Here is a 15,044-nt window from a genome sequence, read left to right on the forward strand (position 1 = left end):
CATTTAACACGACATGATGTGTCAGGCCAAAAACAGTTAGAAGTTAAGAAAAGAGGAGAGGAAGGGCTAAGTTATAGAAAACTTACATAGTAACTTCAGTTAGTGTGATAGCATTGTCTATTTGACAGCTATGTTAGGTTGAGGTTTTAACAGTTTTCTTCTCCTCTGCCTCTCCCTTCCTCCTCATAACTTTTATACTTCACAAAAGAAATAAGAGTGGAGGAAAGCTGGAGCCCAAATAGGACAAGGAAACAGCTTAGTAATCACTATTTGTGAGAGATGTTCAGATAACCAAGGAACCGTTGACCGATGGGAAAACTCTGAAATTAGAGTATTTACTGTCTAGATTGCAAGCTACTTACAACCAACATCTAGAGTTATCTTTCCAGAAGCTCTCCCTGCATCATTGGTAGCTACACAGGTATAGTCACCAGCATCCAGGTCTTGTGTTTCCTGGATCTTCAAAAGACCCCGATGAATATCAATAATGAGAAATGCTGATGGCCTCAATTCTAAGTCACCTAAGTCCAGACAGAAAAAAGTAACTGAAATATAACAGGGTATTTATCAAAATTATTCCAACAAAACAGTGTCCAAGCTTGAGATTGGTTTGCAGTATGGCTGTATTCTTTCAGCAGATGAATGCTCTGACTTCCTCTCAACTGCACAGAAAAATTCATTACTACATTAGATACAATATTTTTTATTTATTTGTTTGCTGATTTGTTTCACAAGGGGAACACAAATGCAAGTAAGCATTGACAGTGTGCCAGGCTGTACTTCCCAAATTAGAGGCTACATAGGCCCATGGCAGGGGGATTGGAACTAGATGATCTTAAGATCCTTTCCAACCCTAACTATTCTATAATTCTATGACAGCCACTTCTCTGCCAGCTCTGTACCAAGTTGGAAGCTCCACAAACCTAGAAAACAGCTCTGCTACCTCTCAAGATCAGCAGGAGACACAGTCCTGAAGTGTAACATTCAGAATTGCCCCAGATGTACATTTTGGGATGAATATCAAATGTCTGCTGACTCTGCTTTAAAATACAAGCCATTCATTAACTTCAATGAGTTCAGAATAAGCTTCCTTTGAGGGAAGGTTATTTGCAAACAGACCACAGAGAGTTTTGTGCTTCCCTCCAGCTGTTGTCTGAGATGAAATACTGGACTAGATAAGCTATCTGGTGGAAATATCTACCTAACAACATGACTGGTTTTCCAGAAAATCAGCAGGTGGTTTATACAATCACACACAGGAACCAGCTGCCTTTTCTGAGAATAAATGTTCAGTGGGATACATGGGATTCTCTGGCTCCCATTTAACTCTGTAAAAACTCCTGCAGTTCTGATACCAAATATGCACATTACTAAAGAAATTATAGTAGATACCTCTGAATTATGAAGAAGGAACACACTAAAATTCCCAATGTATTTCAAAGGAATTTGGGGAAATGTCCAATAGGAAAACCAGAAAAAATACTTCTGTTTTTTGTGTCATTTAGCTAAACATTTTCTGACAGAAGAATGAACATTGTTTAAGTAGGTAAGAGGCTCAGCTTTTTTTACCATTATTGTTACTATTATAAATAATTATGCTACAGCATGTTAATTCACTGTACTTAAACAGGAGCAAGAATTTATGCCCTAGAGATCAAGTTCCATATCCTCTAGATTCAGAGAATTTCACAGGTCAGTCACTGCCTGAATACTATATTTTTGAGAAAATGAAGACACTTCAAGATCATTACTCCTGCTAACACAAATATACTAAACACACAGTAATGAATGTACCTTTAAACCATTTAACTTGGGGTTGTGGAATGCCAGTTGGTTTACACTCCATAATAGTTGTGTCTCCAAGAGCAACCAGAATTTCACTTTGAACTACGGTCAATGTGGGGCCCTCTAAAAAAACACAGTATAGAAAAAATCGGTTGCTCATCAAGAGCATACACCATTTTAAGACATAAACAATGAAATACTGAGTTTCTCTTTTATATGGAAGAATATTTGCATTTAAAGTCAAACAAGCCTAAAAATCATGTAAGGTGAGAGATAAACACTGGCAAACATGAAAAAATAAAGTCTACCCAGAGCACCTAGATCACGAGCAGAACATGCAAAGAATTTAAGGACAGAATCAGAAAAGTTTCATCATACAGAAAGTAAAAAGGTTAAAAGCCATTCTCCTTCTCCAGCCAGCTGTTGGCCATTTTAATACCCTGCTATTAACACATTAACATAGTGTTTAGATTACACTTTGGACAATTTACATGATAATTTAGACAATTTGGACTCTGTAGTGTTAAGCATGCTACAAGAATTTCACAGAAATTTCACAATTCCTTTTCCAAAGGCCTGCTCAGGTTTGCAAGCCTACCTCACTTTAATACCTGTTATTTATTTATTTTTCTTAAAAACAGCATAAGAAACATGAAGCCCCAAATGTCATTTAACAATACTAGTCAGATTTGAACAGAAAACCAAAGGGACTTCTGTAAAATATTCATCATATTTTCTACATTTTTCCTATTCCTATTCCTACCAGTATGTTCTACTAATTTTAACAGTTCCTCCTTAACAATGTATTAGTTTGCTTTTTAATTTCCCTACAGTTTCTTTTACTTACCAATGTATGTAAGAGTGGATATTTGTTTCGCTGTCCCAGCTGAGTTACTTGCCAAACATCCATAAATTCCTGCATCTTTTGGAATTGCCTTTCTTATGACTAAGGTGCCTTCTGGGGTCAACCTATACCTGTGAACACACAGGGGACAAAAAACTTGATTAGTTAAATAAAAAAGAGTAACACATCCACATTACAAACAGTAAAGGCAGCACGATAACCAGATGGCTTATGAGCAGGTATTACAGAATAATGTAATCATAAAATCGTTAGGGTTGGAAGGGATCTCTGGAGATCATCTTGCCCAGCTCCCCATGCCAAGGCAGGGCCACCCAGAGCAGGTTACACAGGGAAATGTCCAAGCAGGTTTTGAATGCTTCCAGAAAGTGAAACTCCGCAATCTTCCTGGCAGCCTGTTCCATTACTCTGTCACCCTCAGCGTAAAGCTCTTTCTCATGATAAGGTGAAACTTGTGTTTTAGTTCATATTCACTGCTCCTCCTCCTGTTGCTGGGCACCAGAAGTATTGCTGGTTTATTTTACCATGCTAAACAACAATATTAGTATTATATCTAGCAGAAAATATCAATGTATTTTGTGAAAAGCCTTTAAATGAATCTTGTGAAAAGCCTTCTGAAGAAGAGAACTAAAAATATTCCTATTTTATAGTTGAGGAAATTGAAATTAAAGACTTATAAAAACAAAGGTTAAGATACTATTTCCAAAACTCACAGGCTCCTGTGAAAGAATTAGTGAGAATATTTTGGCGTTTACAATTTATTTCTCATATAGGAAAGAAAAAAAAAAAAAGAAATCCATAACACCTACCTGCTTGAGCCAATAATAAACATATCGTTGTGCATCCATACTACTGTCGGCTTTGGATAACCCGTTGCAGAACACCTGATAGACACTTCAGAGCCTTCTTTAAAAGTCTGATTCTTAGGTGAAATGACAACCCTAGGTGGTTCTAGTAAAAAAAATTACAAGCATCAATTAAAAGTAACCATTTAGAAAATAGTCATTTTATTCTCATTTTCAAACAGCTCCATAGAGAGAAAACAATCTTAATGTCAGATACCACTTGTTTCCTCATTTTGTCTAGCACAGTCTACCAGCTCTTCAGCACAAAAACATGTATACCTTTATAAAAGATAGTAAGTCAGGATTTGGGTACAGAGACCAAATTAATTCACATGCCTACACAGTTTGGTTTGCTCTCTGATGCAGAATTTAGAGTTCCCAAATGTGGGCACCAATTCTGACAAAATGCTGCCAGAACCAAGAAAGTTCACCAATATGATCCATCAAGGTGACAAAGCCAGGCTGACGTAAGCATAAGCTATGCAAGGTCATCTTTCTGAATAGAAACTATGAGAACATTAGTGGTTTCACATGAATTCAACTTGAATGCAGTAATTATTTAACAATCAACTTAGAATTTTTAAAGCATGCTTAAAACTCAGCAAAGCAGCAACAGAGCCAGACAAATTTCAGACTCTGAAAATTAAAGCAAATGAGCATAAATCTTCAGGCAGACCAACGATAAGAATATAACCTGAGTGATGGAAATAAGTCACAATATATGTGCACACACAGAGAAAGATGTTAACAGCAAAGTCATGTTGAAGATAATTGAATCTGCAGCATTAACAATGCCAATGAATATTACACATTTCAGCTGCATTTTCACCTGAAAAGTGTGATTTGGGAACTTCACAGAATTCATTATCTTTGACAGATTTTCTCAGTGAAAAAAGACACCACCAAAACCATTTGAGTCAACTGACATTTTCTTCTGTAGTACATTTGATCCTGTCTTATGGTGGCTAGAAAAAGAATCATACCACTCAACAGATGAAAAGGTAGCAACTCATAGTACTAACTGCAGCTACTTCATCTTAGTTAAGGCATGAAACTGGCTACTATTATATCAATAGAAGCAATCTTCCTTTGGGGAGCTTTGTCTATTGCTAATTGCACACTGTATTAACATGTATTCCTCTGCAGACAATCTCTACGTGCAGCCATAGAATGAAAAGCTTAAGCCTAACTCTCCCTTTTGTGAGCATGAAAGAGGCTAAACTGATGTAACACAGAGGTACCTTGAATCTAAGGCAGCTCTGAATAGTTCTCTTTTATTACCTTCAGCAGAAATTACACCATCCTATCAACTTGGGTGATGTTTGGCATGTTTTCATGGCTGAAAAAACACGTGCAAATCTATGGGATGATGTAATCATAAATCAAGGACAAGGCGAAAGTGTGACGTTATGCAAGTTCCAGGCAAGCAGCATAAATCTTTCTGCTTTGATCTGCCATGATGCAAACTGAAACAATTCAGAGTGCTACTACAAATGCCCTTCTGGAAGAACTAGTAGTACACTCTCTTCATTATCATTACAAGGAAGAAAATTATTGTCTAAGTTCTATGTTGTAATACAATTTCTTTAAAAAAAGTGTGAACTAATAAATCACAGTGTTTCTGGCCTGGAAGAATCTCCCTGCAGAAGATCGTGCTGATTCTAGGACAGAAGAGAGGCAAGTTCTGCCTCACTGGTGGGCAAAACCACTGGGTTTTAGTCAACATGTTTGTAACCTAATGGCATCAAAACACAGAACTTTGAAAACAATATTCCTCCCTAAAATCTCAGCACAGTAATGAGAGGGTATTAGTGACTGACAGATAATTAAATAATAATAAAACGGTTTACAAATGCCCAAACCTCAAATCAAAAGCACAGATAAGAACAGTAGGAGAGCTCTTCACCTTTTACATGAAAAGGTTTATCAATAGTAGCATAAGAAAATACAGTTTGGCAAGCCTACAGATATTAGCAATTAAGTCACACTCAGCTGACTTTAACCAATCTTCTGTTCCTCTACAGGTCCAACTTCACTAGATAATATGGATTAATTTCAACACATTACATCTTCAAGGCAAAGGAGCACATAAAGTCCCATAGATATGAAACATGGGAGTCTCGTGCCTTCATGGTGGTCAGGTGAAGTTCCCAATGACTGGAAAAAGGGAAATATAAACCCCATTTTCAAGAAGGGAAAAAGGAAGACTCGGGGAATTATAGACCAGTCAATCTCACCTCTGTGCCTGGCAAAATCTGGGAGCAGATTCTTTTAGAAGGCATGCTAGGGCACATGAAAAAGAACAAGCTGCTTGGTGACAGCCAGCATGGCTTTACTAGGGGAAAATCCTGCCTGACCAATTTGGTGGCCTTCTATGATGGGGCTATGGAACTGGGGGACAAGGGTAGAGCAGTTGGCATCATCTACCTGAACTTGTGCAAAGCATTTGGCACTGTCACACATGACATCCTTGTCTCTAAATTAGAGAGACATCAATTTTAAATATGGACCACTCAGTGGATAACAAATTGGCTGGATGGCCACACACAAATTGTTGTGGACAATGGCTCAACGTCCAGCTGGAAACCAGTAACGAATGGTGTCCCTCAGGGATCGGTGTTGGGATCGGTCTTGTTCAACATCTTTGTCATATGACATGGACAATGGAATTGAGTGCACCCTCAGCGAGTTTGCCGATGACACCAAGCTGTGTGGTTAGGTTGATAGGCTGGAGGAAAGGAATGCCATCCAGAGGGACCTTGACACGCTTGTGAGGTGGGCTGATGCCAACCTCATGAAGTTTAACCATGACAAGTGCAAGGTCCTACACCTGGGTCGGAGCAATCCCAGGCACAGCTACAGGTTGGGCAGAGAAGAGATTCAGAGCAGACCTCTGGAGAAGGACTTGGGGGCGTTAGTCAATGAGAAAATGAACATGAGCCAGCTGCAGTGTGCGCTTGCAGCCCAGAAAGCCAACCGTATCCTGGGCTGCATCAAGAGGAGCGTGACCAGCAGGTCAAAGGAGGTGATCCTGCCCCTCTACTCTGCTCTCGTGAGACCTCACTTGGAGTATTGTGTGCAGTTCTGGTGTCCTCAACATAAAAAGGACATGAGACTGTTGGAACAAGTCCAGAGGAGGGCCACGAGGATGATCAGGGGACTGGAGCACCTCCCATATGAAGACAGGCTGAGAAAGTTGGGGCTGTTCAGCCTGGAGAAGAGAAGGCTGTGTGGAGACCTCATAGCAGCCTTCCAGTATCTGAAGGGGGCCTACAGGATGCTGGGGAGGGACTCTTCATTAGGGACTGTAGTGATAGGACAAAGGGTAATGGGTTGAAACTTAAACAGCAGAGGTTTAGACTGGATATAAGGAAGAAATTCTTTACTGTAAGGGTGGTGAGGTACTGGAATGGGTTGCCCAGGGAGGTTGTGAATGTTCCATCCCTGGCAGTGTTCAAGGCCAGGCTGGACAGAGCCATGGTTTAGTGTGAGGTGTCCATGCCCACAGCAAGGGGGCTGGAACTAGATGATCTTAAAGTCCTTTCAAACTCAAACTGTTCACTGATTCTAAAAGTAGATCTAATAAGAAGCTGCAGTGTTTCAAAAAGTTCCTCATAGTTCCTGTTTCATAACAGCTCTGAAATCTCTTAACTCCCAGAGGAAAAGCACCAGGGGAAGGCAGAACCACAGTTCCAGAAGTACTAGAATTAAATCCAGATAGGAGCGGGGGCAGACAGAGGAAAGAAATGGACGCAAGTTACAGAACTGTCCTCAAGTGATTCATGATGTGCAGAGATTTCTCAGCTATTCTTATTTTGTTTTAAATCCTGCCAAGAGACACTGGGAGAGATTCTGCATGCTCTGGTCCTGTACCCTCTCATGTCAGTATTAGGAAACTGTTTGTCTCAGATGGCAATTACTCATCATGCTTTGGCAAAACACCATTGCTCATGCAGTTATTTCCATAAAATGATATTATCAGGTGAGCAGACGATGAAGAAATGAATTTGCATTTAACATATAAACCATTAAATTAGCTGAAGAAGTCAATATACACACAGCTGTAACAAACAAGCTACCATCTAGAATCAGTGAGGCCACATTTGTCTCTCATTAACCATCTTGTTTTCTTGCTGAAAGGCCTGCAACAAGGCAGCACATAGAATGGGCTTTCTTTTATGACAGATCAATATGATTTCCTTTGCTTTGTTTTTTGTAGCATAGGGAAGAAGATTTGTACATGAGCCAGAGAAGCACAAGCTTCTGACAGCACCAATCCCATTCAAGGCTGCAGAATAAAACCTTTCACACAACATAGATCCCATGTAAGGCTTGAGAAAGAAGGTTGGTTTGAAGATTTTCAGGTCTGAAGCACTGTTTTTGGCCCTAATATTCATTAAAGCCATGTGAAGCAGTTCAAGTAAGCATGAAAAAATGGATAGCAAATACCAAATTTTTATTTCATACTACATTAAAAAAATAAAATCACCCTTTATTAGCAAAAAACACAGTAATTGCCAATGTTTTTTCCAATACTTTATGCATGCTTTTTTTTTTAAAGAAATATTTCCCAGAAAGCTACCCTGTAGATGATATTTGACTAAATCATTACTTATACCAGTATTTTTGTGCTCAGCCTTAAGATTCTTTTTTACCTGTTACACTAAGAGCATTTTTTGAAAGTTGAATGATTACATGTTAACTGACACATAGCTCATTAACTAAGGCTAAATAAGAACAGCTACATGCACACAGATGATGGCAAGGAATAGCTACAGCCCCATCTCCATGTCAAGCCTGCTCACAAAGAGTTTTCTATAGTAACAAACCATTCTTGTTAGCATCAATTAAAATCATAGAATCATAGAATAGTTAGGATTGGAAAGGACCTCAAGATCATCTAGTTCCAACCCCCCTGCCATGGGCAGGGACACCTCACACTAAACCATATCACTCAAGGCTTCATCCAACCTGTCCTTGAACACTGCCAGGGATGGAGCATTCACAACCTCCCTGGGCAACCCATTCCAGTACCTCACCACCCTTACAGTAAAGAATTTCTTACTTACATCATCTAAACCTCTGCTGTTTAAGTTTCAACCCATTACCCCTTGTCCTATCACTACAGTCCCTAATGAAGAGTCCCTCCCCAGCATCCTGTAGGCCCCCTTCAGATACTGGAAGGCTGCTATGAGGTCTCCACACAGCCTTCTCTTCTCCAGGTTGAACAGCCCCAACTTTCTCAGCCTGTCTTCATATGGGAGGTGCTCCAGTCCCCTGATGATCCTCGTGGCCCTCCTCTGGACTTGTTCCAACAGTCTCATGTCCTTTTTATGTTGAGGACACCAGAACTGCACACAATACTCCAAGTGAGGTCTCACGAGAGCAGAGTAGAGGGGCAGGATCATCTCCTTTGACCTGCTGGTCACGCTCCTCTTGATGCAGCCCAGGATACAGTTGGCTTTCTGGGCTGCAAGCGCACACTGCAGCCGGCTCATGTTCATTTTCTCATTGACTAACACCCCCAAGTCCTTCTCCGCAGGACTACCATGAATTTTCTTTGTGCCCAACCTGTAGCTGTGCCTGGGATTGCTCCGACCCAGGTGTAGGACCTTGCACTTGTCATGGTTAAACTTCATGAGGTTGGCATCAGCCCACCTCACAAGTGTGTCAAAGTCCCTCTGGATGGCATTCCTTCCCTCTAGCGTATCAACAGAACCACACAGCTTGGTGTCATCGGCAAACTTGCTGAGGGCACACTCAATTCCATTGTCCATGTCAGCGGCAAAGATACTAAACAAGACCGGTCCCAACATCGATCCCTGAGGGACACCACTCATTACTGGTCTCCAGCTGGACATCCCTTGCCAAGTTTAGCTCCAATTGGGCCTTAGCTTTCCTAACTTGGTCCCTAACTACCCGGACAACATCCCTGTATTCATCCCAGACCACCTGTCCTTGTTTCCACCTTTTATAAGCCTCTTTGTTCTTCTGAATTTTTCTCAGCAGCTCCTTATCCATCCAAGGAAGTCTCCTGGCCCTCCTGCTGCACTTCCTTCTAGTCGGGATGTAACACTTCTGAGCTTGTAGCAGGTGATCTTTGAATGTTAACCAAGAGTCTTGGGCCCCCTTACATTCTAGGGCTATATCCCATGGAACCTTGCTAAGCATGTTCCTGAAGAGCCCAAAGTCTGCTCTCTTGAAGTCCAGGGCAGTGAGCTTACTGCATGCTCTTCTTACTGTCTTGAGGACCTCGAATTCGACCATCTCGTGATCACTGCATCCAAGACTTCCCTGGAGAGTCACATTTCCAATGATCCCTTCCTTGTTGGTGAGCACGAGGTCAAGCAGGGCACCTCTCCTCGTCGGCTCCTTTGTTGCTTGCAGAAGGAAGTTGTCTTCCACACAATCGAGAAACCTCCTGGATTGCTTGTGCTGGGCCGTACCGTCGCCCCAACAGATGTCAGGGTGGTTGAAGTCCCCCATGAGAACAAGGGCCTGCGAGCGTGAGGTTTTTCCTATTTGTCTGTAGAGTTCTTCATCCACAGGTTCCTCTTGATCAGGCGGTCTGTAACATATCCCCACAGTAATGTGTCCCATCACCGATTTCCCCTTAACCCTGACCCACAGACTTTCTGTTAACTGATCACCTGTCCCCAGACAGAGTTCCATACTCTCTAGCCTATCCCTAACATAAAAGGCAACTCCCCCTCCCCTCCTACTGTGCCTGTCTTTTCTAAAAAGCCTATAACCTTCCATTCCAACACTCCAGTCAAAGGAGCCATCCCACCATGTTTCGGTGATGCCTATTATATCATAGCCCCGTAGATGTGCCCACATCTCTAATTCCTCTTGTTTATTCCCCATGCTACGGGCATTTGTATAGCGACATCTGATCCGAGCTCCAAATGAAGTCAGCTCAGTGGCTGGAGCGGCTAGAATATTACTACATTGCTCTGAGTATTTATTCTAGGTGCTGGCAACTGACTGGGTCTGAATCATCCTACTTTTGCGGCTATATACCAAGATTTTATAACAGCAGATGCTTATCATAAAGCCCTACTTTTAATAATATAGGAACTGTAGCATTAGTGTAAAAAATTAATCCTTTTCTGACTGAAGTTCTGTATGACCATAGCAATGTCTACGAAGTCTTGTGGTACCATTTTATGGATATGCCTTAGTTTTTCCACAGGGAAAGATACAAATGGAAGGCAAATGGATCTCAAACTGTCTAAAAACCTACACTGTGTTAGTTTCAAGAGTGCATATTTGGAAAGCACAGGGGAGAAAAAAAATCCAACTCTATCATTATGATAGCTATTAACATATGTCAGCAGGTGAGACAGAAGAGTGAGGCCATGAAGAATTTCTCCCAGAGTGTAGATTTCCACTTTGATGTCAGATCAGGCACAAAATTCACATTATATCCTAAGTTATAAAATAACAACACAAATACATATAACCTATCATTACATTCAGAAAAGGAATCCTCTATTCATCTGATATCTCGTAAGTTTAAATCACGCTTTAGCAATATGCATTGGAATTCAGTTTTATACTTTGCTCACAAGCCAAATCAAAGTAGTGTAGAAGAAAAGCTGTACATAAACAGAAAAAATGACAAAGGCTCCTGTTTGAATAGCAAGCTGAGAACAGATTTCTTACAGCATGAATAATGATCAAAACATTCAATAGGAATAAACAAAAAGTAGCCTTCAACATTAATCAGCCAGTCACATTCATCAGTGCTTTTGGCATCAACCAAGTGACCCTAACTAAAAAGAAATATTGTTTTTAGACTTTATTATCTTGCTTCATTCTCTCTCCAGCTGTCTCACTTAGCTGCCAAGTTCTCACTGATCTCCTTCCCAGTCCATCCTCAACTATGCAGAAGTGCAAGGTGTGCCATCCTGCATCATCACTGGCGATCTGCAAAGGTGATGCTGCACAACAAACCACAGAAAGATCTGCTTATGGTAAATTCTCAGGTTATGGTATTGGTATGCTTATGGTATTACTGCTCAGGTAAACAAGACACAGCAGTAGCATTAATGGTTGATTCTGTGAGACTCTCCTTGAAGCAGGAGGGAAAGCATTATTAGCATCTTGTTCAGCTGGAGAGCATGCACAAGCTGCAATTTCACCTATGTCAATAGCACTCTTTGCTACCACAGGATAGGACAAGTTGATCTGCTGTAATATACTATACAGCATCCACCCCAGCACTAAGAAAGTACAAGCACTGTGAATGACATGGGGAAGAACTGCCCAGTTTCTCCCCATAGTCAAAAGAACTACTCCCCAAAAGACATGCAGATATACTTCAGTCAGAGTCTTCTTACAAAATCATTTTCCATAACCTCCCTTCACTTCCTTTAAGTTGGCATTCACTCACCACATGCAGACTCTAACAGGAAAAATTAAGCACCCAGTAAGTATTCACCAGCTGTCAGCAAGAGGCCATAAAGAAAGCTGACATCCTACACACCGTATACTCAGCCTTTACAATCACCTCCCTTCAGAGGGAAAGGAAATGGGCTCCTTCCTCTTCATGTCTGCCACAGGCTTGTACTCAGCCCTAGTATTTGGTAGATTCAGGAAAAAATACTTGAACATCTTTATAAGTGAAAACAAAAAAAGCTAGGCTTCCTGCTCCAGCAGAGCAGCACTGGCATGCTGCAGATAAAGAAATATCTCTGAAAACCAGTGCTTTACAGAAAGTGAAATAGGGGACTTCAACCTCTGAAACTTAGTGGGTTTTCTCAGTGGAAGTATCCCCATCTTCACATGATAGAGCGCTCACTTTCTTGAAGTGTGAATTTGACCTGTTTAAGTTCCTATGTATTACCCAGGACTGAACACCCCTGGAAGGATCACGAATCCAACACCTTTCTTATAGCAACAAATACAATATTTAATAGTTTAATTATTTCCTTGTGCTTTTTATTAGCTGTTACAGTAACAGAGATCAAATATCCTGCAAGAAGCTAGTTTCCAAGAGATCCATTTGGTATATTTCCTTGAATCAGAGGTTTGTGTAGGTCAGAAGACATCTAGAAATGCCAGTTTCTAAAAATGTTATGGTTCTACTCCTCCAAAACTCCTTGTAGCAATACTTGTCTACATTTGTGCGAAAGCAGCAAGAAAATAATGAGCAAGAAATCAAATGACAGAAATTATGAAACATGACACTAATTTCCTGTTTAATAACTTAGGTTTTTATCTTTCAGCAAGTCAGGACTTAAAATTCTTTGGAGTAAGAACTTATGACAATTTGAATACTATAAAAAAATACAAAACCTTAATCATCACTTATTTATTTGAATTTGTGACAGTTCATCTAAAAAAAACAGAAAATTTGAAGATATTTCTGAATGGATGAGAGCACGTTGGTTTTGTCTGCTTTTGAACTGATCTGTAGATAATCTTACCCCGGAAATATTATCAAAAAAACCCAGACAATCCAGGCCAACTCATGCAAATCAGGCCAGAAGAGTGATTTGCCTAAAGTGCAAACTTTTTTTCACCATCAGTTCACTTTCACCAAACAAGATAAAAATAAAAGAACTTCTTACCAATGGTGGCTGCGTTGAGAAGGCAAACAAACTTGGTGACACTCATTAATTTTCCTGAGTGGCAGATAACCCTAGAGAGTTATTACCCCTGACCTTTTCCATGTGACTCCTTGTAAAAAGGGAGTCTCTATCTTCTTTGTAGTCACCCTCTAAATACTGAAACATGATGATAAGGTCTCTCCTAAGCCTTCTTTACTCAAGGCTAAACAAAGGCAGCTCTCTCAGACTTCCCTCACATGGCAGGCTTCCCAGCTCTTTGACTATTTTTGTGGCCCTGCCCTGAACCCTCTCCAGGCTGTCCACATCCTTTCTGTAAGCAGGTACCAAAACTGAACACTGAATTCTGGGTGTGGCCTGACAAGCACCAAGTGGGATAATTACATTTTTATTTCTGCCGGTGATAGCTTTGTTGGTGCAACCCAGCATCCTGCTGGCTTTCTTTGCCTCAGGAGCACACTGTTCACCCATATTGAGCTCGCTGTCCACCAGGTCCCTTTCCACAGAGCTGCTCCTCAGCCAGGTAGACCTCAGCCTATGCTGCACTCTTGGATTGTGCAAGATCTTACACTTGTCTTTGTTGAACTTGATAAGGTTCTTACTAGCCCACTTTCCCAGCCTATCCAGGTCACCCTGCAGTGTAGCTCTCAAAAAATGTCTACTCCCCCACTCAGTTTGGTGTCATTGGGAAACTTCATCAGGGCTTATTTCTTGCAGGTGTGGCTTATCTGCTAGCACAGCTCATTGAATTATTTAACAACACTACTTGTAAGCAATAACTAAAAATGCCTTTCAGCTGCAATGGCAATACCTGTCTGCATTTAAACATTTTTAAATATTGCGCAAATAAACAGGCAAAGGAAACCCACCATGGATGGAACAGCAGCTACAGTATGTATGATTTTATTCTACTTGTAGAAAGAGATACATCTGAATAATATGCTGACTTCCATGCTGTTCATCAGTGAGCTCGATGCACAACAGCTGGCACTTGATTACCTTAGATGGCTCCCAGTAAGAACAAATATTCAATGTTGCTTCACTTCTTGTTAATCTTCTGCTGGAATTCATTGTATACCGAAATTATTAAACTCAAATATCTCTACCAATCACCAACATAAACACACACAAAAGACATAGAAGTTTCTACATACTATACAGCTGTGTTACAGAGGCAAAAGACAGTTGCAATCATCAAAAGAAGTTCTTCCTTGTCTACTCTTATTTACTCACACCAGAAAACATGCAAAACCAATACTGCACATTTAGCATCACCCGGATTTGAGGAATTTTAAGTGTGCATTTGAAATTCTTGGAGGGGGAAGGAAACAAAAAACTCACCACAAATCAGTCTCTTTAGTATGCACATTATATCATTATTTCAATTAAAAAGAAAAGCCTAAACACCTCAAAATCCCCCCACATATTAATACTTCTTATGTGTATGAGAACATCAAGAATAAAACATCAAGCTACCAAAACATGCCATATTAATTCAACCTGATAAATACACACATAGCACACATTTTGCCTGCAAGAACCTAACAAACTGGAGGGAAAACTTCACATGCCCATGGAATTTCATGCATTAGTGTGAAACATGTAATTTAAAAGTTCATATATAACATTTCATGCTCCTGGCCAATCTCTAGCCTCACATGGCTGTAATATGTTCCTCCAGGCTTCTGGCAAATTATATGAAGTACCTGAAAAAAGTAGTGAATGTTCGTTTCCATGTAAGACCAATCTGTGGGAGGACTTTAACAATTCATACTATGCAACTATTTAACAACATCCAAAATTGAGTGTCTACGTTAAAAGTTAGTCATAGCACTCACTAAGCACCAATACAAGCCTAGACAGCTCAAGAGCTTTTATTCCTTGAAATTTATAGAGCTGCATTAAGTGATTTTTCAGACTGAGCAGTATACCACCAGACCACAAAAAGACAAAAGTTTTAAAGGGATCTTTATCTGT

At 40.4% G+C, this 15,044-nt stretch overlaps 1 protein-coding gene across 1 annotated transcript in view; it reads right to left on the reverse strand.

Annotated features, from left to right (window-relative positions):
* The window catches only part of HMCN1 (hemicentin 1), a 209,674-nt gene that overhangs the window by 115,268 nt on the left and 79,362 nt on the right, over positions 1–15,044 (reverse strand). Inside the window, exons 12-15 of the mRNA XM_034064292.1 lie at positions 3,457–3,598; positions 2,633–2,760; positions 1,795–1,908; positions 363–521 (exon numbers count right to left, since the gene is read on the reverse strand). Of these exons, the coding sequence (XP_033920183.1) occupies positions 363–521; positions 1,795–1,908; positions 2,633–2,760; positions 3,457–3,598 (543 nt within the window). The remainder of the gene's footprint in view (positions 1–362; positions 522–1,794; positions 1,909–2,632; positions 2,761–3,456; positions 3,599–15,044) is intronic.

Source organism: Melopsittacus undulatus, chromosome 6, assembly GCF_012275295.1.
Source record: "Melopsittacus undulatus isolate bMelUnd1 chromosome 6, bMelUnd1.mat.Z, whole genome shotgun sequence".
Lineage (NCBI taxonomy): Eukaryota > Metazoa > Chordata > Aves > Psittaciformes > Psittaculidae > Melopsittacus > Melopsittacus undulatus.